Genomic DNA, 27802 nt, shown 5'->3' with positions numbered 1-27802 from the left:
GAATTTGAACATTCTAATTTAAGACTAGGCTCATGCCACCACCAGAGAAGTAGCAGCATGGTACTGGGAACCCAGGGAGCAGACAGCCCTCTGAAAGTGGGAGGAGAGAGGCCGACCAGGCTCCCCTGAGAAACCACACAAGGTCCATCACCCTTCTGGGGACAACACGTAGGGAAGGTTGCCCACAAAGAGAGAGGGAGCCAGGCCAGGCTTCCCCTGCCCCTGTGTCACAGCACATGGTCTCAGTGACCCTTATTCCCTCAGGGGCACTACATAAGGAAAGAACCTCCTCCATCTCCCAGGGGGAGAGGGAAGAGAGCCAGGCCAGTCTCCTGCCAGACCCAGTACTTGGTTTCAGTGACCATTCACTTTTCCCGAGCAGCGGCATGCCCAGGAATAAAAATTTGGCTGTTTTTGGAGGGGCACTTTCTGTGCCCCCCATGGCTGGAGGAGCTGCCTCTTCCTACCCTCCATGGCTGGAAGAGCTGCCTCTCCCCGCCACGCCCACAGCACGGGTGGAGCTGGCTCTCCCTTGCTTCCCCCCCCACACACAGGGCCGGAGGAATTGTCATCTCCCACCCTGGCCCAGGGATGAGGAGCTGGCTCTCCTGCTACAGCAGGTGGAGCTAGCTCTGACTCCTCCCCCAGTATTCCCGGGGCTTGTGGAGCTGGCTCTCCCCATCGCGGCCCCAGCACTGGTGGAGCTGGCTCGCCCTCCCTCCCTTCGCAGCCCCAAGGCCAGAGGAGTTTGCTCTCCCAGCCCCCGCCCCAGAGAAGTTCTGTGCCCCCGCTGATTGGGGGGGCCTGCACCCCTGCTTACCTGCCCTTGCACATGCCCCTGCCGTCGAGGATACCAACCTTCTCCTGTTGCAAGCTAATGTAGTTAGTCTTGGCAGCAGGAGAAGGCTGGTATTGTATGGGGACCTTTGTAACTTTACACTTATAACGTTTGCCAGGTGGGAGGGATTGCAAGTGCTTTGGAGGATAGGATTATAATTCAAAATGATCTGGACAAACTGTAGAAATGGTCTGAAGTAGATAGGATGAAATTCAACAAGGACAAATACAAAGTACTCCATTTAGGGAAGAACAATCAGTTGCACACATACAAAATGGGAAATGACTACCTAGGAAGAACAACTGTGGAAAGGGATCTAGGGGTCATAGTGAACCACAGGCTAAATATGAGTCAACAGTGTAACACTGTTGCCCAAAAAAAAAAAAATCATTCTGGGATGTATTAGCAGGATTATTGTGAGCAAGACACGAGAAGTAATTCTTCCATTCTATTCCATGCTGATTAGGCCTCAACTGAAGTATTGTGTCCAGTTCTGGGTGCCGCATTTCAGGAAAGATGTGGACAAACTGGAGAGAGACAGAGAAGAGCATAAAAATGATTAAAGATCTAGAAAACATGACCTATGAGGAAGATTCATAGGGGAAGAGTCAATGGAGACAACACCAAATATGAGCCCCAGGAGGATACGGGATGGGTTGCGGAGGATTGCAAGGATGAATAGGAATCGCAAGGACTTGCAGCCAGTGGGAGCAGGGGATAGACCAGAGAATCACACTGTCACCAGGAAAAGGCAGGTCTACGTGATTGGGGACTCCTTACTGAGAAGAATAGACAGGCCTGTAACTAGAGCTGATCCGGAGAACAGAAGGGTGTACTGTCTGCCGGGTGCTAAGATACGGGATGTGGACCTGAGGCTGAAAAGGATCCTAATGGGAGCGGGAAAGAATCCGTTGATTGCCCTTCATGTGGGAACGAATGATATGGCTAGATTCTCGCTGGAACGTATCAAGGGAGACTATGCCAGACTGGGGAAGACGCTTAAGGAAATCGAGGCTCAGGTGATTTTCAGTGGGATTCTGCCTGTTCCTAGAGAAGGCCAACAAAGGTGTGACAAGATTATGGCGATCAACAGATGGCTCAGGCAGTGGTGCTATAAGGAGGGCTTTGGGATGTACGGCCACTGGGAAGCATTCATGGAGAGAGGACTGTTCTCTCGGGATGGACTTCACCTGAGTAAGGAGGGAAATAGACTTCTAGGATGGAGGCTCGCCCAACTGATTAAGAGAGCTTTAAACTAGGAATTTGGAGATGTCCAGGTAATCTCCATGCCAGAATTTAACATTGAGGGAAGAAAACAAAGTAAGAGAGGATACAGCCGTGGGCAGAAAAATGGCCATAAGGAGGAAGGGTAGTGGAGATACCAGTCTAATAGGTGATACTGGTGGTAGAATGTCTGTGCCTAACCCGGGTAAAGCAGGTCAGTGAAGCCAAAAGGCAAAAATTAAGATGTCTATACGCTAATGGGAGGAGCCTAGGTAACAAAATGGAGGAACTAGAGCTACTGGTGCAGGAAGTGAAACCGGATATTATAGGGATAACAGAAACATGGTGGAATAGTAGTCATGACTGGAGCACAGGTATTGAAGGCTATGTGCTGTTTAGGAAAGACAGAAATAAAGGCAAAGGTGGTGGAGTAGCATTGTATATCAAAGATGAGGTAGACTGTAAAGAAATAAGAAGGGATGGAATGGATAAGACAGTCTGTCTGGGCAAAACTCACATTGGGAAAGAAAGCTACTAGAGCCTCCCCTGAGATAGTGCTTGGGGTGTGCTACAGACCGCCGGGATCTGATTTGGATATGGATAGAGACGTCTTTAATGTTTTTAATGAAGTAAACACTAATGGGAATTGTGTGATCATGGGAGACTTTAACTTCCCAGATATAGACTGGAGGACAAGTGCTAGTAACAATAATAGGGCTCAGATTTTTCTGGATGTGATAGCTGATGGAGTTCTTCACCAAGTAGTTGAAGAAGAACCAACAAGAGGGGATGCCATTTTAGATTTGGTTTTGGTGAGTAGTGAGGACCTCATAGAAGAAATGGTTGTAGGGGACAACCTTGGTTCGAGTGATCATGAGCTAATTCAGTTCAAACTAGATGGAAGGATAAACAAAAATAGATCTGGGACTAGGGTTTTTTATTTCAAAAGGGCTAACCTTAAAGAATTAAGGAAATTAGTTAGGGAAGTAGATTGGACTGAAGAACTCGTGGATCTAAAGGCAGAGGAGGCCTGGAATTACTTCAAGTCAAAGTTGCAGAAACTATCAGAAGTCTGCATCCCAAGAAAGGGGGAAAAAATCATGGGCAGGAGTTGTAGACCAAGCTGGATGAGCAAGCAGGATGAGGTTACTAGTGGAGTTCCTCAGGGATCAGTTTTGGGACCAATCTTATTTAACCTTTTAATTACTGACCTTGGCACAAAAAGCGGGAATGTGCTACTAAAGTTTGCGGATGACACAAAGATGGGAGGTATTGCTAACACAGAGCAGGACCGGGATATCATACAGGAAGATCTGGATGACCTTGCGAACTGGAGTAATAGTAATAGGATGAAATTTAATAGTGAACAGTGCAAGGTCATGCATTTAGGGATTAATAACAAGAATTTTAGTTATAAATTGGGGACACATCAGTTGGAAGTAACAGAGGAGGAGAAGGACCTCGGAGTATTGGTTGATCACAGGATGACTATGAGCCACCAGTGTGATTATGGCCGTTAAAAAAGCTAATGCAGTTTTAGGATGCATCAGGTGAGGTATTTCCAGCAAAGATAAGGAGGTGTTAGTACCGTTGTACAAGGCACTGGTGAGACCTCATCTGGAATACCGTGTGCAGTTCTGGTCTCCCATGTTTAAGAAGGATGAATTCAAACTGGAACAGGTTCAGAGACGGGCTACTAGGATGATCCGAGGAATGGAAAACCTGTCTTATGAAAGGAGACTCAAAGAGCTTGGCTTGTTTAGCCTAACCAAAAGAAGGTTATGGGGGGATATGATTGCTCTTTATAAATATATCAGAGGGATTAATATCAGGGAGGGAGGGGAATTATTTAAGTTTAGTACCAATGTGGACACAAGAACAAATGGATATAAACTGGACACTAGGAAGTTTAGACTTGAAATTAGACAAAGGTTTCTAACCATTAGAGGAGTGAAGTTCTGGAACAGCCTTCCAGGGGGAGTAGTGGGGGCAAAAGACATATCTGGCTTTAAGACTAAGCTTGATAAGTTTATGGAGGGGATGGTATGATGGGATAGCCTACTTTTGGCAATTAATTTAGCAATTGATCTTTGATTATCAGCAGGTAAGTATGCCCAGTGGTCTGTGATGGGATGTTAGGTGGGGTGGGATCTGAGTTACTACAGAGAATTCTTTCCTGGGTGCTGGCTGGTGAGTCTTGCCCACATGCTCAGGGTTTAACTGATTGCCATATTTGGGGTTGGGAAGGAATTTTCCTCCAGGACAGATTGGCAGAGGCCCTGGAGGTTTTTTGCCTTCCTCTGCAGCATGGGGCAGGGGTCACTTGCTGGAGGATTCTCTGCAGCTTGAGGTCTTCAAACCACAATTTGAGGACTTCAATTACTCAGACATAGGTTAGGGGTTTGTGATAGAAGTGGATGGGTGAGATTCTGTGGCCTGCATTGTGCAGGAGGTCAGACTAGATGATCATAATGGTCCCTTCTGACCTTAAAGTCTATGAGTAACATGACGTATGAGGAAGACTGAAAAAATTGTTTGTTTAGTCTGGAAAAGAGAAGACTGTGAGAGGACATATTAACAGTTTTCAAGTACATAAAAGGTTGTTACAAGGAGGGAGAAAAATTATTTTTCCTAACCTGTGAGGATAGGACAAGAGGCAATGGGCTTAAATTGCAGCAAGGGAGGTTTAGGCTGGACGTTAGGAAAGACTCACTAACTGTCAGGGTGGTTAAGCACTGGAATAAATTGCCTAACGAGGTTGTTTGGAATCTCCATCGTTGAAGATTTTTAAGAGCAGGTTTGAGAAACACCTGTTAGGGAGGGTTGGATGGATGGTTCTCAGAGAGTGAACCAGGGTCATAGAGTGAATTAGGCTGTTCATACAATCTCTACCTAATTTGTTCTACAAGTTGAAAGGCGTGTCAAGATCAAGATGAGGGAAGCAAGAGAAAGGATGGGTTTATGGTTAAGGCAAATGAATGCCACTCAGGAGAATTCCATTCTATCCCTGCTTCTACCACAGTCTTCATATGTGATGCTGAGCTAGTCACTTGGCAGATGCCTATTGTCTGTTGTGGGCTGCGTGTGTGTTCTCTCTGTGTGCCATACTAGCTCTGCACAGAGAGCTGACACAGCAGACCTTGACTGAACTGCCCAATGGCCAGGTTTATTGTCAATTAAACATGTCTTAGAGTTCTCTACATGCTACAGGTGCACTAGCATGTGTATGACCGTTACAATGCACTCAGCTCAGTGAGTGGTGGGACTTTCTACTCCCCCTTTGGCTGGACAAAGACACCCCCGTCTGTAAGGCTCCTTTTATATACTGATATAAACAAGTTACATATTGCCCCTCTGATATGGTTAGTTACCACCATTTACCTTGTGTGTGTTGGTTCTATCACTAGGCCTTTTATACCAGGCCTCATGTCTCTGTCTCACTCCCTCTCTACTACAATGAGCACTAAGTTTGTGTTCTTCGTTTTCTGGTTCCTAGGTTGACACACCTGGGGACTGAATGTAGAAGTACTGAGCTCTCACAACTACAACTGAAGTCAATGGAAGCTGTGAGTGCTCAGCACCTCCAGCAGTAAGACAGTGTTCTGGAGGAATGAGAACAGAGAGACAGAGTTCTAGACCCAACTCTGCCAGTTATTCACTGTGTGGTCTCATGTCAAGTCTTTGACTTAGTTTCTCCATGTGTAAAATGGGAATAATACTGTTCTTCTATCTCACCATTTATTGTGGAGATATATTAATGAATATTTGAGGCACTCAAGTACTATGGGGTCAAGTATCCTGGAAAAGAGCATGGTGAAATAAATCTGTATTCATTCAGACATTGGATAGCATGCAGTAAATAAGGTAACAGACATTAATTGAATAATGGGAATAAAAATGTTGAACAGCTGCCTCATTCCTTGAGCACTGGCCATCCTCTGTTCTGAATAAGACAAATGCTGTGGAAAAAATAGTAAGTGATCATTTAATTAAAGACTGTGTCAAAATATACATGTCCTATGGGGCAGAATTAAGATTGCATGGATAATCTAAATTTTTCCATTTCCTAACTTTCAAGTGCTTGACTTTGCACCTTAAATAATGTTCTTTTTAACATACATTTTTAGTATGTAAATATAGGCAGTGCTGGTAGTTAGGTTGCCTAATTCTTTCCGTTCTAAGAACCTGTGTTCGGTTTGTTATAACTGCCTAGCGTTAGCTATTTGGACTGAATTTTTCCTTGTCAGGTGTCTGGGAAAGTTTCAGAAAAAACTGTTCAGGCATTTCTATGTATGAATTGTCAAGGGATCCAACTTCTGAGCAAGCCCCACATGCCCAGAAGCAACTTGCCAACTGGCGTCCTCTTGTGGCTGGGTGTGGTGGTTGCTTGCCCTTTCCTTTGGTTGCCACCTCCTGTGGGTTGCCTCTCTCTGGGTCTTCTGTGGCATAGCCATCTGGCCAGGTCACATAAATGTTCAGTTCCCTTCAGGCGTACTCAGAGTCCCCAAATAAACACTTCCTTCAACGACAGTCCCACATTAACACAAACAAAGACTTTTGCCCCTCCTGGGCTTAACTCACAGTTCTCTGTTCCTTTTAGGGAACACTGGACCCTAGTACTGCTTCCCTAGAGCCTGGATAAGTCAGGCAGTTGTTTGCTCTTTCCTTAAGCAAGGCGTCCCCAGCTTTCCTGGAGCAGGGTGTCCGTTAGCCCGCCGTAGGGCCTTAGTCAGCTGCTCCCTCAGCTGGCCCCACTTAGTCCTCAGGCTCAGAAGGTTTGGCAGGCTTCAGGATAGGTGGGGCTGAGCAGGACATTTCCTACAGTTACTCCTCCAAGCAGTTAAGAACTGTTGTGGCACCCAGCACCATAACTGAGAACAGAGAGACTCTCTCTCCTGTGCTCTCAATGCTTCTCATGCTGGAGCCTGGGCAGCATGAGGAGAAGGAAGCAGCCTGACTTGTTCAAATACAGTGGTATGGAGAAGAGGACTCGAAGGATGTGGAGGGTGCAGGCTGAAGGGACAGAGGTAGCGGAGTAGGATAGAGACATTCATGCAGGTATAGGACCAAAGGGGAAAGTGGACAGAATGCAACATGGCGGATAGGAACTGAGTAGAGGCAAAAGGGTCTGTACCTTCCACTGTACCTTGCAGTTGTGGCAAATTGTGTATCTCCTCCCCTGCTAATGGCTGGTCCACACACAGAATAATTGTTTACTATAGCTATAAATTACTGTTAGCTCCAGTCCTACTGATGTCCCATGCTCAGTATGGTTCCATATGAAGAAATTTCTATTTATTTCGTCAGTTTTTTTTAACTAAGCAAATTACAACCTTAAATGCCTCCCTTGTGTATATGTATTATGAAGCAGTCTTTAGTTACATGATCACATACTATTTTTCCTCATTGCCCCCTGTCTTCTCCAGTGCACAGGATAAAGTGTAGTCAGAGAATGAATCAGATGTGGCAAAAGTACACTTCGAATGGCAGGGCAGAGAGAGGGAAGTGGGAGCAGAGTGAATGCTCTGCATGGGGAATGAGGGGAGTGACTGACACTTGGCAGGGGTCAAGGGAACTGGTTCCAGGCTGGGAAGAGGGGTCCTTGCAGTTCATGTTTCTCTCATTAGCGGCAGACTGTAGCTGCTCCCAGCCCTGGCCTGGTCACCCCAGTTCCTATCTGCTTCCTTGGCCCGATCATGGGCACCATGGTGCCCCTCTGGGTCCCACTCTTGTCTTCACCTCGCCATGCATGCATACAGTTTACAGAGCCAATCATATAAGCCAAACTCTTCACAGGTGGCAGCTGTTTATTCCTATTTGCCGAGTGCATATCTTGAGACACCTGGGTCCTGATTTGTAGAAATGCTGAATATTCACATCAGTAAATTAAGTAAATGGGAGCTGTGCTTTGAACATATAAAGCATTATTAAAAGGCTAAGTTCTCTGAATAATTTGGTTCTAGGCATCTCAACTTTGGTACTCAAAATTAGTGGACATTTGACAATTTTAGTTTTAATCTCTGTGACTTAACGCTCCATCTGTAAAAATGGGGCTAATAGTACCACCTTACCAAATAGGTGTGTTGTAAAAATTAATGTTTGTGAAGAATTTAAGTACTCCACGGATGAGTGTCATTAAAAAGCCTATGATGAAGTTAATAATTCTGTATTCAGTGCAGGGTTCAAATGATGCTCAGTATGTAAAGCTTGAGGCCTCACATTGAATGGTGAGGATAAAAGAAATAGTGAATAGCTACCCATTTAGTAGCTTCTCTTTGATAAGCTATAATAGTTTGAGCTCCTTGAGTCTATTGTTATAAGGCATGTTTTCTAATCTTTTTTAATAATTCTCATGGCTCCTCTCTGAGCCCTCCAATTTATCAACATTCTTCTTGAATTGTGGATATCAGAACTGGACACAGTACCCTGACAGCAATCGCACCAGTGCCAAATACAGAGGTAAAACACCCTCTATACTCCTATTCGAGAGTCTCCTGTTTATGCATCCAACAGTCACATTAGTCCTTTTGGCCACAGTGTTCCACTGGGAGTTTATGTTCAGCTGGTTCTCCACCATGACTCCCAAATCTTTTTCAGAGCCACTGCTTCCCAGGATAGTCACCCATTTTGTAAGTATGACCTACATTCTTTGTTCCTTTGCTTGTGCCCAGATTACCTAGGTCTGTATCAGTGGCCTGTCGTCTTCATTATTTATCACTACCCCAATTTTTGTGTCCTCTTTAGGGAAAAAAAAAAAGTGAACTTGTAATTAAAGACTCTCATAATGCATATGCACAGGTCAGCCAAATTAAGGTTGCACAGGTCAACTTAATTCTGGAATTTTCTAACTTTTGAGTGCTTGACTTTGTAACATTAATTTTTAATATCATGTTTTTGGTATATGATATATTACATCCAAGAATGACTTTTTTTGTACTGGGGTGTTGCGCAAAGAGCTTGCATTTAATTTATTGCCTACTGTGAATTCTCATTCTCAAGATCTTTCTCAGGCTTACTGCTCTCCAGTTGATAACTGTGCTTTTTCTTCCCTCCTCCTAGATGTCTGGTATTACATTTACTAGTAATTAATTCCATGTTAGTGTATGAAGACCACTGTTCTAATCTTTTCAGATGGTGATTTGGGCCCTCGCTGAATTTACAACGTAGTCTACATTGCTAATGGAAATACTAAAAATGGGCTCCAGTATTGGCTCCAGTTGAAAGTGTTTTTTGTTTTGTTTTGTTTTTGGGGGGGACAACCAACTTCTAAGTAAAATAGTTTGTATCCTACCCTTATCCTTAAATTAAAGGAACTTTTATGCTGTCTCTCTCCCTTTCAGGGTTCAGTGATTAAAGGGCTTCAAGAAGAGATTGTAGATCTCAGACAACAATTATCAGGGGTGGGGTCAGGCGATGGCCCCCACCAGTGTATGAATTGTTCTGCACAGGAGATGCAGAGTAAACTGAAGGAAGCAGTGAGAAAGATCTCTATTCTGAGCCAAGAAAAGCAGCAACTAATTGAAATGGGAAACAGACTTCGAGCAGAACTTAGTGTAGTTTCAAAGGAAGGTAAATTCATTCTATATAAGGCTTTTATTCATGATAAGAGAGTAAATCACAGGGATTTGTGATGGAGAGAGCCAGACGGGCTTGTCTACACTTACCAGGGGATCAATGAGCAGCAATTGATGCATCGGTGGTCGATTTAGCGAGTCTAGTGAAGAACCACTAAATCGACGCAGGTCGCTCTCCCGTTGACTCCACCGGATCAAGAAGAGTAGGGGGAGTCGATAGGAGAGCGTCTCCTGTTGACTTTGCATAGTGGGGACCCCATGGTAAGTAGGTCTAAGTTATGTCGATTTGAGTTACGCTATTCATGTAACTCAAATTGCATAACTTAGATTGCATTTCCCCTGTAGTATAGACAAGGCCTAATGTGACAGTAAAGTGCGTGGAGCAGGCTGATCCTTGAGACAGTGCATTTCTGTTCCTAATGTGAGAATTAGGTGCTAATGCAGGGGTGGGCAAACTTTTTTTGGCCCAAGGGCCACATCTGGGAATAGAAATTGTATGCCAGGTCATGAATGCTCAGAAAATTGGGGTTGTGGTGTGGGTGGGGGTAAGGGCTCTGGTTGGTGGTGCGGGCTCGAGGGTGGGAGCAGAAATGAGGAGTTCAGGGTGCGGGAGGGGGCTCCAGGCTGGGTTGAGGGAGTAGGGTGCAGGGGGGAGTAAGGGCTCTGGCTGGGGGTGTGCAGGCTCTGGGGTGGGGCTGGGGATGAGGAGTTTGGGGTGTAGGAGTGTGCTCTGGGCTGGGATCGAGGGGGTTGGAGGGTGGGACGGGGATCAGGGCTGGGGCAGGGGGTTGGGGCATGGGGAGAGGCTCAAGGTTGCAGGCTCCAAGCAGCACTTACCTCAAGCGGGTCCAAGAAGCAGCGTCATGTCCCTTCTCTGGCTCCTATGTGGAGGCACAGCCAGGCAGCTCTGCATGCTGCCTGTCTGCAGGCACCGTTCCTGCAGCTCCCATTGGAGCACCGGAGGGGACCATTGGAGCATGTAGGAGCCAGAAGGGGGCCAGGTTGTGGCTTCCAGGAGCTGTGTGGAGTAGCCCCCGACCCTACTCCCTGACTGGAGTGCCAGAGCAGGGCCATTCCGCGACTTCCAGGAATCATGTGGTGCGGCCCTTGACCCTGTGCTCCGGCTGGAGCACTGGAGCTGGGCAAGCCCCAGACCCTGCTCCCCAGCGGGAGCTCGCGGGCTGGCTTAAAACGGCTCATAGCCAGATCTGGCCTGCAGGCCGTAGTTTGCCCACTCCTGTGCTAGAGGTTGAGAACAAGTTTGTCCCTAATGCAGAAGGTGCTGGGCTAAAACATGACAAAGAGTTTGCCAGTCAGTAACTCTTGGATATGGAGATATTCAGTAAAGAACAACCTAGTGCTAAAGTGTCAGTGTGGACTTTGCATAAGAGTGAAAATTTGGTTCTGTATTTATAAAGAGATTGTTCATCTCATGGAATCATTGATTCTCATGGAAGAGGAGAAGAAAGCAGAATAACCTTATCGAATAAACTTAAGATGAATTTTGAGGTCATGTGAGAATTTCATTGTAGAGATTTTAATTCTACTAGTAAAAGGGTTGAAAAAAATCACTAGTAGGAAAAGACACTTCTAGGCCAATTCTGACACAGCTTTGTATCCCTATGCAATGAGTGACTGCCACGTTCTGTAACTCATTTATGACTGCTGTAAGCACCTAACTAAAGGAAAATTTCCCCTTCATTTAAGAGTGACAATATAGAAAATTCCCTCTTCATAATTCATTCTCTCTCCTTTTTAGGACTTCAGCATTACACTAGCTCTAAACAGGGCCCTGTTCGTACTGTTTATGGTGCTCTGTATCCTAAAGAGCTTGCCCATGAAGCACAGCATCGATTCTCAGCTTTAGAGCATTTACAGTACCAGCTTACCACACAGGTAATGATATAACCTCCATAAAACTGGGTTTGACCAGATTATGGAGACATCATGCTAAACCCATATTTTCAGTTGCTTATAACTTTCCCCAGAATCTTCTTGGATTGAAATTTCTCATGGTAGATCTCAGCCCAGAAGCCTTTTTGGACCATTTGTGAATTGGCTGACTTTGAGTTAACTAAACCTAGAGCAAAGCAGAAATGTTTTTCACCTAAGAAACTTTTCTGATTCATTTCTATGTTACTATATTAAAATTTCAGTCCTAAATGAGGAGTGTCTGTCTTGAAGAAATTTTAGATTTAAAATGATAGTTGTGGTCCATTTGGAAACATATGGCATATGTTTACATTTACTTGGAATTTACAGATTTTTAAAGTGCACTCATCCAAATAATTATAATAGCATGTACATGCAAACTGGGAGCATGAGGGGAGGAAGTTGGAGAAGGGAGCGCTAAAGTCAGATTTTAATTTAAAATGAAGTTATGGTCAGAAAAACAGAATGTGAGTGAAATCCTGGCTCCATAGAGGTCAGTCAGGGGGTTGCCATTGTCTTCGGTGGAGCTGGCATTTCACTCTGTGTACTTTAATTAATCAGCAGATAAGTTCTTTGTATGCATTGAGTCAGAGCTGCTGTCTTTTCACTACTGTCAACCCTGTAGCACCAGCACAGTTTTGCAAGAGGGAGCTAGAGCTCTTCTGACTTACACATCTTCAATAGAATTACTAACCAAATGCCAATGGCACAAAGTTCACTCTCAATCCATCCACCAACAGCCATATGCTATTCCAGTGATAATCAAAGGGAATTGTCATCATAGCTTCAAAACCATGGTTGGCAGAGCTGTTGCAAACCTATGCCTGTTAGTGACCTGCACTCCAGCTGCTTAAAGTGCTTGGGGGAAACTCATGTGAGGGACAAGTGCCAGATCTGTCAGTACTTCAGACCCTGCACTAAAAAGGACAGAGACATTAGGCTGAAGGTTGTCCTCATGGAAGCCGGCTTCAGATAAGTCTCAGAGCCGAGCCGCTCCAATTTGGCACTGAGTACTTTGGCATTGGTGCAGAGTGCTCCCCGGCACTGAGCTCTTCCTGCAGAGGTGCTGGGGGTGCTGCTGTACCCCCTGGCTTGAAGTGGTTTCCATTATATACAGGGTTTACAGTTTGGTTCTATGGCTCTCAGCACACACACACCAACTATAAAAATTGTTCCAGCACCCCTGGAGGTTGTGGAGAGAGTTTGGGAGGAATTATTAGGAGTGGAGTTTTGGCCATTGTCAAGGGGTGAGCATCTTGAGTACATCCCCTTGGGGCCCTACTAGTGCATTGCACTCAGCATCCCCTTGGGTTCTTTCAGTCAAAAACCTGTGCCTCCTTCCTGGGATCTGATTTATTAATTTTTTTTACATAGGATGACTTGCTTGTTAGTTGCCCCAGTTGACCCTGCACTGGGTCTCTAGAAAAGTCCTGGTCAGCTGTTTGTGCTAATTCAGAAGGTTATTACCTCTCTACTTAAATAGGAGTGCTCAGCTCTCCTCCTTGGGGCTGGGTTATAATTTAGCCAGCTGAAAACTCTTAGCCAGCTGCTTCCTCAGCTGGCCCCTTTTTCCTCAATTAATCTTCAGGCTAAGAGGATCCAGCAGGTAGCCCTCTCTTCCTGGTGTCTGTCCTGTTATGAAGGAATAGCTAGCATATATGCTAGTCCCCATCTCAAATCCAGCTCATTTCCAATTGACTGGGTGTGAGGGGAACCTGGCCACACCCTCTCTGCAAGGCTCCTGGCTCCAGGCCCCTAAAAATACAGTGATGGGATTTCGTCCCAAGCATCATTCATTCCTGGGACTACTTCCTCTCTATATCCCCCTTAAGTCCTTATGCTGAACATTTCATTTAAAGGTCCATATCATGTAGTGGGATGGGCTGACCACTACGTGCTACTCCGTGTGCAGGGAAAACTACCCTGTCATCGCAATATTGATCTTGTAGGTACATAATATAGTTTAATTTCCTACTTCATATCTCTATGCTATGTGTCTAGTGCTTACAGTAATCACAAGAAACTGACCTGTAAATACAGTCTTTCCAGAGGTTCAGGAAAACACATTGCAGGTTATCTGTAGATCCCTGTGTTAAATTAAATGTGCAATCATTTGGGCTGGCTTCTTTTCATAACAGGAGCTCCAGTATGCACAGCGACAACGTTTCTCAAGATTGACTTCTATGATTACGTTTCCTAACTCACTAGAGAGCTTAAGTGGTGGAAATGTTCCAAGTAGCGGTGGTGAGGGAGCGGAACTACCACAGATTCAGGTAAAAGTACAGGAATTTTTGACTAATTTGATCTACTTTTAAACATGTGATTTAGTTCTATGTAACTTCTAGAAAATGAGTATTAGACACTGAAAATTCATTACTTTAGTTATTCATTAAGTGCAAAATAGTATTTATAATACAGCTTTATTTTATACAACATATTTTAAACAAGTTGTATCCCAACCACACTGTCCATGTTCCAACCTCATCCTCTTTCACCGTATGCCCTGTCTAAATTAGAAATAATAACACAGCTTGTTTCCCAGCTGCTGAAACCATCTAGCTATCTCACTGAGAAGCTCCCAGCCCTGACCCTCTCCCCTCCCTCTTTTGATTAACCCAATTTCCACGTGTCATCCATCTGAAGAGTAGATATCCTCTTAAGGGGATGTTTTGATTCTCACAGGTTCAAATGGAATCTTCTATTAGAAATTGCAGTCCAGGGCAAAAAAAGGAATGTACATCCTCAGAAACAAACCAATCACAGCAACTCAGTAGGGAGAGCACTAGCCAATCCCAACAGGCCTGGATGTCATCATCTGGAGTACACAGCTCCCTCCAGGATATTTGGCAGATTCTGGATATGGGATCAAGCCCTTCTATTCTCAGCCCTCAAAGCAACATAGATCAAGGTAAGCATGACTAGGAAAGAATTCACAGTAAGTCAGTCTTCTAGAGGAGTGAAGATACAATAGTAGATTCTCTCTATTTACACTAATTTTAGTATATGAGAGTGGTCCTAAAGTTACAGTCACTTCCATAAACCCAACTGTCATAGATGTCCAGGAATTACTTAGATAACTGAATATTGAACAGTTAAGAGGAACACTAACACTTCTCCCCAGTATTATCATCTTCATTAAGAATACTGTTCCCCTCTTAATAAAACGATTAACTAGAGGAATACAAATACCACTTGCCTTTATAGCAGAACTTTATTAGGAGAAGATATTAAAATGAGTCCTCAATAACTGAACAATTCATATACTGTCATGCTGCTGTTGGAGCAGCACTGTAACTTGGTCAGTCCTTACAAAGCTATTACTTTGGCAGGTATACGCTCCCATATTATTTATTATTTATTTGCGTTATGGTGACATAGAGACCATAGAGCTGAGATCAGGGCCCCATTGTGCAAGTTATCATACAAACATATAGTAAGGAACAGTCCCTACCTGAAAAAATGTTAGTTTAACTAGAAAAGACAAAACAGACAAAGGGTGGAAGGAGAAATAGAGGGAGAGAGAGCTAATGCAAAATGGCCAAGATTACACAACAGGTCAGTAGCAGAGCTGGGAATAACACCCGTGTCTCCTGACTTCCAGCCCAGTCCCCTATCCACTGGACCACTGCCTCTCCATAACCCTACTATGCTAACAATTTATTGGCACAGATTTAAAGAAATCTCTTTAATTCTGAGGCACTGTGGATTAATGTTGCATAGTGTTTAAGGCCATAAAGGTCCATTAGATCATCTTGCCTGAACTCCTGTACATCATATTACATTTCATCTAGATATCCCAATATAAAAGCCAGAGACTTTAGTTAGACCAAAACATGTCAGCCCTCAGGAGATTTAACTATGTGTCACATGCTGAGCACAGGAGAAACCAAGATGGCACCAATACCCAAGGTCCTTGCAGTGGCACAGAATTGTTTGAGATGATCCCAGCAGGTGAACTATGCCTTTTGCTGCAGAAGAAGGTGAAAAATCTTCAAGATCCCAGTCATTCTGACCTGAGGGAAAATTCCTTCCTGATCCCAAATCTGGTAATCTGTGTGATCCTGAGCATATGAGCAAGACAAGATGTGTGAGGTAATATCTTTTATTGGATCAACTTCTGTTGGTGAGACAGACAAGTTTTCAAGTTACACAGAGCTCTTCTTCAGATTTGAAGAAACTTTCTAGATGCATGGCTGGGAGTTAGAAGATCCTCTGTAACTTCTCAGGCCACTGGTCCACTACTCGGTGTCCCATCTCCAGCTGTAGCCAATCTCTGATGCTTCAGAGGAAGGCAAAACTGAAAACAGAATACATTTAAGCCAATTGTACATCAGCTTAAAAAATTCCTTCCTGATCCCTGCAGGCAACTGTCTGAAGCCCTGAAGTATGAGATTTGATTATAGAACTGAAAGTGTTATGAGACTATTGAGAGTGATGCAGGCAAACCTGTTCTCCCCATGGCCTTGAAGGAAGGGGAAGACTAGGGGAGACACAGTCACAGATTCCAAAATCAGAAGGGACCGTTATGACCATCCATCCCTGCCCCCATGCACACACAGGCCATAGAATTTCTCTTAGAAGCTTGATTAAAGTGTATCTTTTAAAAAGAGATCTAATTTCTTCATAAAGACTCTAAGCGATGGTGAATCCACCAACTCTCCCAGTAAGCTATTCCAATGTTTAATCACACTCACTGCTAGGAAATTGTGTCTTATTTCAATGTTGAATTTATCTAAATTCAACTTCCAGCCATTGGATCCTGTTATGCCTTTGTCAGCCATGTTGGAAAGCTCTCCACCCCATCAGATCTCTTTTCTAGCTGTAAGTGCCTATGTGCAGTGATTGAGTCACCTCTCAGCTGTATCTCGGATAAGCCGAGCTCCCTAAACCTCACATTTTAAGGCTTGTTTTTCAGCCCCTCTATCATTTTTATGGCCTTCTGTTCAACTCTCTGTAGTATTTCCACATCCTCCTTGAAGAGTGGCTATCAGAAATGGACACCGTATTCTAGTAGTGATCTTACCAATGCTATGTACAGAGGCAAGTTCACTTACCTACTTCTACTTGATATTCCCCTTTTTATTACATTCAAGGAGCACATTAGCCCTTTTTGTTACAGCATTGTATTGAGGTCTCATGTTGAGTTGATTATCTATCATGACTCCTAAGTGCTTTACCAAGACAGAATCTTGCATCCTGTAGGTATAACCTCCAATCTTGGTTCCCAGATGTATTACCTTGCATTTGGCTGTATTAAAACACATTTTGTTGCATTGTAACCATCTAACCAGGCAGTTCAGATCACTCTGTAACAGTAACCTGTGTCACGGAGTCCCCGGGCGATGCTCTGGAACTGCTCCTCACAAAGCCAGTCAGGACTTTGGGGAGCCTCCTGACCCTTGGAGCAGACTGTCTTCAGGGCAAGAAGCTCACACGGCTTCCCCTTCCTGGGTCTCTCCTTGGAGTGTTCAGCATATGCCCCTCCATGCACTTCCCACAGCGAGTCCACCCAGGCGGGGTCCTGGGGAAGCCAGAGGGGCCTGCATGCACCCCCACTTCGCTTCACAGTCAGACGTGACTCTTAGCCAGCCAGTAAAACAGAGGTTTAGTAGATGACAGGAACACGGTCTAAAACAGAGCTTGTAGGTACAGAGAACCAGACCCCTCAGCGAGGTCCATTCTGGGGCCCAGCGAGGCAGACAACCCCGTCTTACCTCACTTCCTGTCTCCAGCCAGCTCCAAAACTGAAACCCCCTCCAGCCCCTCTTTTCTGGCCTTTGTCTCTTTCTTGGGCCAGAGGTCACCTGATCTTTGTTCACCTTTAGCTATTTCTTTGCAGGGGGGAAGGGCCCCAGCCATTTGTTGCCAGGATACAAAGTGTCAGCCATCTATGCACACTGGAGACTTAAGAAATGCATAGGGGAAACTGAGGAACCCACACAGTATTCAAAGGAAACGTTAAGAACAGTCCCACTTCGTCACAACCTGTCGTCCTCGTTATTTACTACCCCAGCAATCTTTGTCTCATCTGCAAATTTTATCAGCAAGTGTTTTATAAAATCATCATTTTATGTCATTATTATTTTATAAATTCATCTAGATTATTCATAAAAATAATAGTGTGATAGTATGTCTCACTATTACCAACTACATGTTGAGAACTGTCAGTGAACCAGTTTTTAAACCATCTAATTTTTTTTAACCCTGTTAATTATGCATCCCCTCAATTTTCCAGTGTGGGGTGCCTTTTATACTGCATCACTGTGAGAGTAACGACTCCTGGTTTGCTCACAAACAGCCTCCAGCATGTAAATCACTCCTGAGTGCTATAGCCAGCCACCCATGAATTACACTGCAGGACAATACCAGGAAACTCTCAGTCCCAGACTTTTCCCCAGAAATGTGGATCTTGTACTACCCAGTAGCCCTGGACAATACAAGCTCATTGAAGGTATATCATTTCATTAATAGAAAATAGGCACAAATCCTGTTACCCCAAATGAAGTTTCCCAAACACTTCAATCCAAACACTCACTGGTTTAGATAAAGGGAAGAAATAGTAGAGGAAGCAATCGTGGATGGGAACCTGGGAGGCAGTGACCATGAGATGGTCGAGTTCAGGATCCTGACACAAGGAAGAAAGGAGAGCAGTAGAACAGAGACCCTGGACTTCAGAAAAGCAGACTTCGACTCCCTCAGGGAACTGATGGGCAAGGTCCCCTGGGAGAATAACATGACGGGGAAAGGAGTCGAGGAAAGCTGGCTGTATTTTAAAGAATCCTTATTGAGATTGCAGGAACAAACCATCCCGATGTGTAGGAAGAAAAGTAAATATGGCAGGCGACCAGCTTGGCTTAACAGTGAAATCCTTGCTCGTCTTAAACACAAAAAAACAGCTTACAAGAAGTGGAAGATTGGACAAATAACCAGGGAGGAGTATAAAAGTATTGCTCAGGCATGCAGGAGTGAAATTAGGAAGGCCAAATCACACTTGGAGTTGCAGCTAGCCGGAGATGTAAGGAGTAACAAGAAGGGTTTCTTTAGGTATGTTAGCAACAAGAAGAAAGTCAAGGAAAGTGTGGGCCCCTTGCTGAATGACGGAGGGAACCTAGTGACAGAGGATGTGGAGAAAGCTAGTGTAATCAATGCTTTTTTTTTTTTTGGCCTCTGTCTTCACAGACAAGGTCAGCTCCCAGACAGCTGCACTCTGCAGCATGGTATGGGGAGGAGGTGACCAGCTCTCTGTGGAGAAAGAAGTAGTTCGGGACTATTTAGAAAAGCTGGACGAGCACAAGTCTATGGGGCCGGATGCACTGCATCCGAGGGTGCTAAAGGAGTTGGCCGATGAGATTGCAGAGCCATTGGCCATTATCTTTGAAAAATCATGGTGATCGGGGGAGGTCCCGGATGACTGGAAAAAAGCTAATGTAGTGCCCATCTTTAAAAAAGGGAAGAAGGAAGATCCAGGGAACTACAGGCCAGTCAGTCTCACCTCAGTCCCTGGAAAAATTATGGAATAGGTCCTCAAGGAATCAATTCTGAACCACTTAAAGGAGGGGAAAGTCATCAGGAACAGTAAGCATGGATTCACCAAGGGCAAGTCATGCCTGACTAACCTAATTGCCTTCTATGATGAGATAACCAGCTCTGTGGATGAGGGGAAAGCAGTGGATGTGCTGTTTCTGGACTTTAGCAAAGCTTTTGATACAGTCTCCCACAGTATTCTTGCCAGCAACTTAAAGTAGTATGGGCTGGATGAATGGACGGTAAGGTGTATAGAAAACTGGCTAGATGGTCGGGCTCAACGGGTAGTGATCAATGGTTCCATGTCTAGTTGGCAGCTGGTATCAAGTGGAGTGCCCCAAGGGTCGGTGCTGGGGCCGGTTTTGTTCAATATCTTCATTAACGATCTGGAGGATGGTGTGGACTGCACCCTTAGCAAGTTTGCAGATGACACTAAACTGGGAGGAGTGGTTGATACGCTGGAGGGTAGGGATAGGATATAGAGGGACCTAGACAAATTAGAGGATTGGGCAAAAAGAAATATGATGAGGTTCAACAAGGACAAGTGCAGAGTCCTGCACTTAGGACGGAAGAATCCCATGCACTGCTATAGACTAGGGACTGAATGGCTGGGCAGCAGTTCTGCAGAAAAGGACCTAGGGGTTACGGTGGACGAAAAGCTGAATATGAGTCAACAGTGTGCCCTTGTTGCCAAGAAGGCTAATGGCATTTTGGGTTGTATAAGTAGGGGCATTTCCAGCAGATCGAGGGACGTGATCATTCCCCTCTATTCAGCACTGGTGAGGCCTCATTTGGAGTACTGTGTCCAGTTTTGGGCCCCACACTACAAGAAGGATGTGGATAAATTGGAGAGAGTCCAGCGGAGGGCAACAAAAATGATTAGGGGGCTGGAGCACATGACTTATGAGGAGAGGCTGAGGGAACTGAGATTGTTTAGCCTGCAGAAGAGAAGAATGAGGGGGGATTTGATAGCTGCTTTCAACTACCTGAAAGGGGGTTCCAAAGAGGATGGATCTAGACTGTTCTCAGTGGTAGAAGATGACAGAACAAGGAGTAATGGTCTCAAGTTGCAGAGGGGGAGGTTTAGGTTGGACATTAGGAAAAACTTTTTCACTAGTAGAGTGGTGAAGAAATGGAATGGGTTACCTAGGGAGGTGGTGGAATCTCCTTCCTTAGAGGTTTTTAAGGTCAGGCTTGACAAAGCCCTGGCTGGGGTGATTTAGTTGGGTTTGGTCCTGCTTTGAGCAGGGGGTTGGACTAGATGACCTCCTAAGGTCCCTTCCAACCCTGAGATTCTATGATTCTATGAAAGCAATAAAGCAAGTTTATTAACTACAGAAAGATAGATTTTAAGTGATTACAAGTAGGGCTGTTGATTAATCGCAGTTAACTCGCACGATTAACTAAAAAAAATTAATCGTGATTAAAAAATCTAATCACGCTGTTAAACAATAGAATACCAACTGAAATGTATTACATATTTGTGGATGTTTTTCTACCTTTTCAAATATATTGATTTCTATTATGACACAGAATACAAAGTGCACAGTGCTCACTTTATATTATTTTTATTACAAATAATTGCACTGTAAAAATGATAAACGAGTACTGCTGCCTGCTACTTATTTACAGTGTCACCTGAAAGTGAACAGGCATTTGCATGGCACTTTTGTAGCTGCTGTTGCAAGGTATTTACCTGCTGGATATGCTAAACATTCATATGCCTCTTCATGCTTCAGCCACCATTCCACAGGATATACTTCCATGCTGATGATGCTCATTAAAAAAATGTGTTAATTGAATTTGTGACTGAACTCCTTGGAGAATAGTATATCTCCTGTTCTGTTTTACCAGCAGTCTACCATATATTTCATGTTATAACAGTCTTGGATGATGACCCAGCACATGTTGGTTTTAAGAACACTTTCACAGCAGATTTGACAAAATACAAAGAAGATACCAATGTGAGATTTCTAAAAATAGCTATAGCACTCAACCCAAGTTTTAAGAATCTGAAGTGCTGTCCAAAATCTGAAAGGGACGAGGTATGGAGCATGCATTCAGAAGTCTTAAAAGAGCAATGCTCAGATGCGGAAACTACAGAACCTGAACCACCAAAAAAGAAAATCAATCTTCTGCTGGTGGCATCTGACTCAGATGATGATAATGAACATGCATCGGTCTGCTTTGCTTTGGATCGTTATTGAGCAGAACCCATCATCAGCATGGATGCATGTCCTCTGGAAAGGTGGTTAAAGCATGAAGGGACATATGACTCTTTAGCGCATCTGGCACGTAAATATCTTGCAACACCGGCTACAACAGTGCCATACAAACAATTGTTCTCCCTTTCAGGTAACACTGTAAACAAGAAGCGGGAAGCATTATCTCCTGCAAATTGTAACCAAACTTGTTTGTTTGAGCGATTGTCTGAAGTAGGACTGAGTGGACTTGTAGGCTCTAAACTAAAGTTTTACATTGTTTTATTTTTGAATGCAGTTATTTTTTGTACATAATTCTACACTTGTAAGTTCAACTTTCATGATAAAAAGATTGCAATACAGTACTTGTATGAGATGAATTGAAAAATGCTATTTCTTTTGTCTTTTACAGTGCAAATATTTGTAATAAAAATAAATATAAAATGAGCATTGTACAGTTCGTTGTAATTGAAATCAATATATTTGAAAATGTAGAAGACAACCAAAAATATTTAAATGGTATTCTGTTGTTTAACAGAATGATTAATTGCGATTGATTTTTTTTTAATCGCTTGACAGCCACCACCTCCCTAGGTAACCCATTCCAGTGCTTCACCACCCTTCTAGTGAAAAAGTTTTTCCTAATATCCAACCTAAACCTCCCCCACTGACGTTTCATCTATAAGCTATTTAGCTCTCTAGACTTAGCTTTAAATTTGTATTGGGATTGTTGGTGTTAAATGTGTCCCTTTAGTTATTTATGTGCATTTTAAAAATACAATACAGTTTAGTACAGTGAACAGCCTCTTTTCAAGGGAAATCCAGGACTAGGATTCATTAGTTAATGTTTGAAAAGGGCTTTGAAAATGAAAAGTACATCATAAATGGTACTTATTACTATTACTTCCAATGGCAGGTATATTGCAGGATAAGATTAATGTGCATTGACAGAACTGTGGCAGAGGTGAACCCTAGGACTGGAATGGAAACGGTGCTGGTGGTGATCATTCATGTGCCTTTTTGTGGGTCCAGGACTGGAATAGCAGGGGTACTGAAGGTCAGATCTGTATTGGCAGGTGTGACGGGGTAAGGCCAGATGGCTGTCGTAAAGCAGCGGGAGACTGATATATTAGCCACAGGCTAAACAAATCCCTGTTACCAGGATAAGCAAATGGCAGGTATTCCAGGTAAATTTAAGAAACCTGGGGCCAACTAAGATCTTTCCAGAAGGCAGGGAAGACAGCTAGGTTGATTGGGACACCTGAAGCCAATCAGGGGCTAGCTGAAACTAGTTAAAAGCCTCCCAGTTAGTCAGGTGGGTGTGCATGCCAGGAGCTGTAGGAGGAAGCTGCATTGTTGGAGAAACTGAGTAGTACAAACCATATCAGGCACAAGGAAGGAGGCCCTGAGGTAACGGTGAAGTAGATATTGAGGAAGAGGGGGCTGCTGTGGGGAAGTGGCCCAGGGAATTGTATGTGTCCTGTTTCCAAAAGGTCAACTACCATAGCTGATACTATTAGGGTGCCTGGGCTGGAGCCTGGAGTAGAGGGTGGGCCTGGGCTCCCCCCTTGCCCTCTTCCTCCCCCCCCCCCCCAATTAATCACTGAGACTGGGAGTCAACAGAGACTGTGCAAGGGAGAATAGTTCTCCTCCCTTGCTGGCTTATGATGAAAATGTCTCAGTAGGCTGTGACCCTTGCCTCTAGAGAGAGAGAGAGGCTATGTGGAGGGTCACAGCGAGCCTCTGAGGTTAGCAAAATCCGCCAGGAAACGCGGGACCCATGGAGACAAGGACAGAGCTTTGTCACAACTGGATAAACAAAAACTGTGTTTGGTCATGTATATGTCATGAAAATTTTGCTGATAATACCATGTTTCATGCTGCTGAGTCTGGTGTAACACAACTGGCAACCTTACAAGGACACCAATTTCCTAACCTCTAGCAACTTCCAACCAGAGTTGCAACACTTGCTGCAAGATTTTCAGGTGTCCAAAGCCTAGTGAAATGGAAGAGAGGTTTCAGAGGGGTAGCTAAGTTAGTCTGTATCAGCAAAAACAACGAGGAGTCCCTGTGGCACCTTAGAGACTAACACATTTATTTGGGCATAAGCTTTTGTGGGCTAGAACCCACTTAATCAGATGCATGGAGTGGAAAATACTAGGTGAAAATATACAGTTGTGATTACAGCCTGAATCTGATAATCTGAGCATCTGGATTGATCCTGAGAATAGTTAAGTGAGGGGCTTCTTATTGATCTCACTCAGGCTCTGAAATGAATAAGGACTGTACAACATTTTGTTGTTTTTAAATTGTTTGCTGCCTCCTTCTGAAGAAGGAGGAAAATTTCTCCTTTTTGAAACTCCTTCAAGGGCCATCATGTGCACTGAAAGTCTTGAATAACTTGGGGTCCAGTTCAAGATAGCATTTACATGGAAAAACTGAAACTTGAACAAGGAATTTGTGCTTTTGATCTGTTAGTATGCTTAAATCTTTCAGGATGACAAAAGGGAGGCAAATTACTCAAAGAGCTTTTTCCATCCAAATTATCAAGAGACTAGCTAATTCATTTCTACGCCTGCTTGAACCAATTTACAGAAATTTGTTAAAATAGTTATCTCAAATACTTTGTTACAATGCGAGTTGAACAGCAGAAGCTACTAGCTATCTATATTCCCAGAATTAACAGGGAAATAAACAAAAGGCAGCTATGATAGCTTCTGCTCTTTTAGTAACACAAGAAAACAGTTCAGTGTTTGCCAAATGGAGGTGTACAAAACTAGTAGAGAAATCATTTTCAAACTTTAGATGAGTTACAAACTAAATTTAGGAAAAATTAACAAGCTATTTAGAAAAGTATACTATTGGTATTCATTAATGAAATGATGAAAAAATTCCCAAGCAATCATTGTTATGCTTTCATTTGTTCCCTTCTCCAAACCATCTTCTTAGTTCCGCTAGGTTGTCCAGGAATTTCGCTGGTTTCAGGAAAAGAGGTTGTAAAGCAATAGGTCTCTCACTTACACATATTTGACCTTCACCATAGAACAGTATATACAACCATTTTCAGGGTGTTTACATTTTGTAATATGAGGATCAAAAGTGGAGTTAACAGATGGCATCTTTGCAGGTTCCTGGTTCACAGATAGTTATTTCAATATCTTTCATACCTAATGATAACCCTTTGATCGAATTTCTCCATCAAATGTTCCATAGTTCTGGTGAGAGCCAGTGCAAAGACTGACTTGTGTCTGGATAGAGGACCTGGAATTTCCAGGCTGGAAACTCACTAACAACGAGGATTCTGAGTACATGGTGCAGAAAGCCAGCTTGTCTACTTAAGCTTGTCTATTTAAGGAAGTCCAACACTGTAAATCAGCCCCAGCAATAACATTTTTTTATTTATCACTTCCAGTGAATCAAGGCTTAGTTAAAGAGAGAATAAGAACTGCCATAGTGGGTCAGACCAGTGGTCCATCTAGCCCAGGATCCTGTCTCGGACAGTGCCCAATACCAAAGCTTCAGGGGCAGTGTAGAGAACAGGATAGTTTTCGAAAGATCTTATCCCTTTCTTCCCCTCCCAACTTCTAGCAGTCAGAAGTTTAGGGGGTTGCCCTGAGTATGTGGTTAGATTCTCTGACCATTTTGGCCAATAGCTATTGATGGCTTTATCCTCCATGAACTTATCTTCTTGTTTTTTTAACCGAGTTATACTTTTGGCCATAACAACATCCCATGGCAATGAGTTCAACAAGTTAATTTTTCAGACAATGCACCTTTATTTCCTTAGGTTTATATTAAACTTGCTGCCTATTAATTACATCAGGTGACCCCTGGCTTTTTATTGGTGGGGGGAGAAGTAAATAACACTACTTTATTCACCTTCTCCACACCATTCATGATTTTATTGACCTCTATCACATCGTCCCCTTAATTCTCTTTTTCCAAGCTGAACAGCCCTGCTCTTTTTAGTCTCTCCTTGTACAGAAGCCATTCCATACCCGTGTCATCTTTGTTACACTTCTCTGAACCTTTACAGTTCCACTATATCCTGTTTGAGATGAGATGACCAGAACTGGTCACAGTATTCAGGGTGTAGATGTACCATGGATTTATATAAGAACATAAGAATGGCCCCACTGGGTCAGACCAAAGGTCCATCTAGCTCAGTATCCTGTTTTCTGACATTGAATGACCAGACAGATTAAAGTGTTCTCCTACTGGTTTTTGAGTGTTATGATTGACAGAGCCAGATGAGTACCCAGAAGTCACCTCCTACAAGACAGGACCAACAAAGAAAATAACAGAACCCCACTAGCCCCCAACTAAAACCTCTCCAGCGCATCATCAAAGATCTACAACCTATCCTGAAAGATGATCCCTCACTCTCATAGATCTTGGGAGACAGACCTGTCCTCGCTTACAGACAGCCCCCCAACCTGAAGCAAATACTCACCAGCAACCACACATCACTGTACAAAAACCACTAACCCAGGAACCTATCCTTGCAACAAAGCCCAATGCCAACTCTGTCCACATATCTATTCAAGTGACATCATCATAGGACCTAATCACATCAGCCATACCATCAGGGGCTCATTCACCTGCACATCTACCAATGTGATATATGCCATCATGTGCCAGCAATGCCCCTCTGCCATGTACATTGGCCAAACCGGACAGTCTCTACGCAAAAGAATTAATGGACACAAATCTGACATCAGGAATCATAACACTCAAAAACCAGTAGGAGAACACTTTAACCTGTCTAGTCATTCAATGCCAGACCTGCGGGTGGCAATTTTGCAACAGAGATGCTTCAAAAACAGACTCCAACGAGAAACTGCTGAGCTGGAATTGATATGCAAACTAGATACAATCAATTTAGGCTTAAATAGGGACTGGGAATGGCTGAGCCATTACAAACATTGAATCTATCTCCCCTTGTAAGTATTCTCACACTTCTTATCAAACTGTCTGTACTGGGCTATCTTGATTATCACTTCAAAAGTTTTTTTTCTCTTACTTAATTGGCCTCTCAGAGTTGGTAAGACAACTCCCACCTTTTCATGGTGTATGTGTGTGTCTCCTTAATATATGTTCCATTCTATGCATCCAAAGAAGTGGGCTGTAGCCCACGAAACCTTATGCTCAAATAAATTTGTTAGTCTCTAAGGTGCAACAAGTACTCCTGTTCATTTTAATAGTGAGCCTGAGTAGTATGTGTTGCTGTAGTTTGCTCTACCTGGCCTTGTTCTTCTGCTGCCCTGTATGAATCTTGCAGCGGGTGCTGTGTGTGTGGGAATATAACATTGCCTATGCACCTATTAATATTGTCTGAGAATGATGTTATGGGTTCTGTGACAAAATGAAGTATCAGGAAATTGATGGGTGTCAGAGCTGCTCAGCATCAGCCAGCATATATTGTGAACTAATAAATATGAATGATGTTCCAAAAATTAGAATTTTTATTCTGTAACATGAACTAGGCAAACAAAAAACATTTAGAACTTTATAAAACATAATAAATTAAGGGAACAGAACTTATGGAGAGGCAAGAGCAGTCATTTCCAATTCAGGTACACATACACCAATTGTGTCTGTCAAAGGTTAATGTATGAGCAGCTGTGATTTTTTCCCCTGAAGTGGAGTGGTAGGGATAGTGCAGTGTCCCCTGATGCCACATAGAATGCTAGGGTGGTGCGTATAGGGAGATCCCAGTATTGAGTTCTCAGTGGGCTGCAGAGGGAGGCCAGCAAAGGATTCTTGGACCTGCAGGTCTACCAGAGTCTGCAACATATCTCGGAAGAGGGTTGGATCTCAGTGCTTCAGGCTCCAGCCCAAGCAAGAATGTTTACACTGCTATTCTTAGCTCTGTAGCATGAGCCCAAGTCAGTTGACCCTGGCTCTGAGACTTTCTGTCACAGGTTTGTTTTGCTGTGTAGACCTACCCTCTGGCCAGAAGGGCTAATGCTTGGCTATATACAGGGAAGTCGCAAGTAGGAGTAGGGAGCTTATCTTACCTTTGTATTTGGCACTGGTGTGACTGCTGCTGGAATACTGTGTCCTGTTTTGGTGTTCAGTAATCAAGGATGTTGATTGTGACCTAGTGGTGCCTGACAACGCCCTCACTGGAAATACCAAGGTCAGGGCAGGCTGCAAAAGGGAGAGCAGATACTCCCAAGACTAGTGGTTAACACTAAAGTTAAACTCCCCAACTAGTCACAAACTGTGTGCTTCTCATTCCCCACACTTGTTATCAAGAAGCAAAAAAAGAAATCACACAGCCCCCTTATTGTATTCCAGTTTCTGGGTCCCAATCAGCACCTGGGTCCAGTACAGTTATTTTAAACTCTGCTCACATATACAAAATGTTCTTCTGACCCCAAAGGGTCAACCACGTCATCGGGTCATAATAGGTTTGGATTTTACCCAAAATACCACACTGCCAGCCAATCCTTTAGTGCCTAAAACTAAAGTGTTGTTATAAAGAAAGAACAAGAAGAGAGATG

General features: G+C 43.7%; 1 protein-coding gene across 10 annotated transcripts in view; it reads left to right on the top strand.

The window, feature by feature from the left end:
- The window catches only part of CCDC57 (coiled-coil domain containing 57), a 148870-nt gene that overhangs the window by 108081 nt on the left and 12987 nt on the right, over nucleotides 1–27802 (top strand). For all 10 annotated transcript variants that reach the window (XM_039501399.1, XM_039501404.1, XM_039501407.1 and 7 more), the window contains 4 exons: nucleotides 9403–9631; nucleotides 11396–11532; nucleotides 13707–13841; nucleotides 14251–14476. In XM_039501399.1, the coding sequence (XP_039357333.1) occupies nucleotides 9403–9631; nucleotides 11396–11532; nucleotides 13707–13841; nucleotides 14251–14476 (727 nt within the window). The remainder of the gene's footprint in view (nucleotides 1–9402; nucleotides 9632–11395; nucleotides 11533–13706; nucleotides 13842–14250; nucleotides 14477–27802) is intronic.

This window comes from Mauremys reevesii, linkage group 15 (assembly GCF_016161935.1).
Source record: "Mauremys reevesii isolate NIE-2019 linkage group 15, ASM1616193v1, whole genome shotgun sequence".
In the NCBI taxonomy this organism is placed as follows: domain Eukaryota; kingdom Metazoa; phylum Chordata; order Testudines; family Geoemydidae; genus Mauremys; species Mauremys reevesii.
The sequence above is the reverse complement of the archived record's forward strand: the minus strand, read 5'-3'. Positions and strand labels throughout refer to the sequence as shown.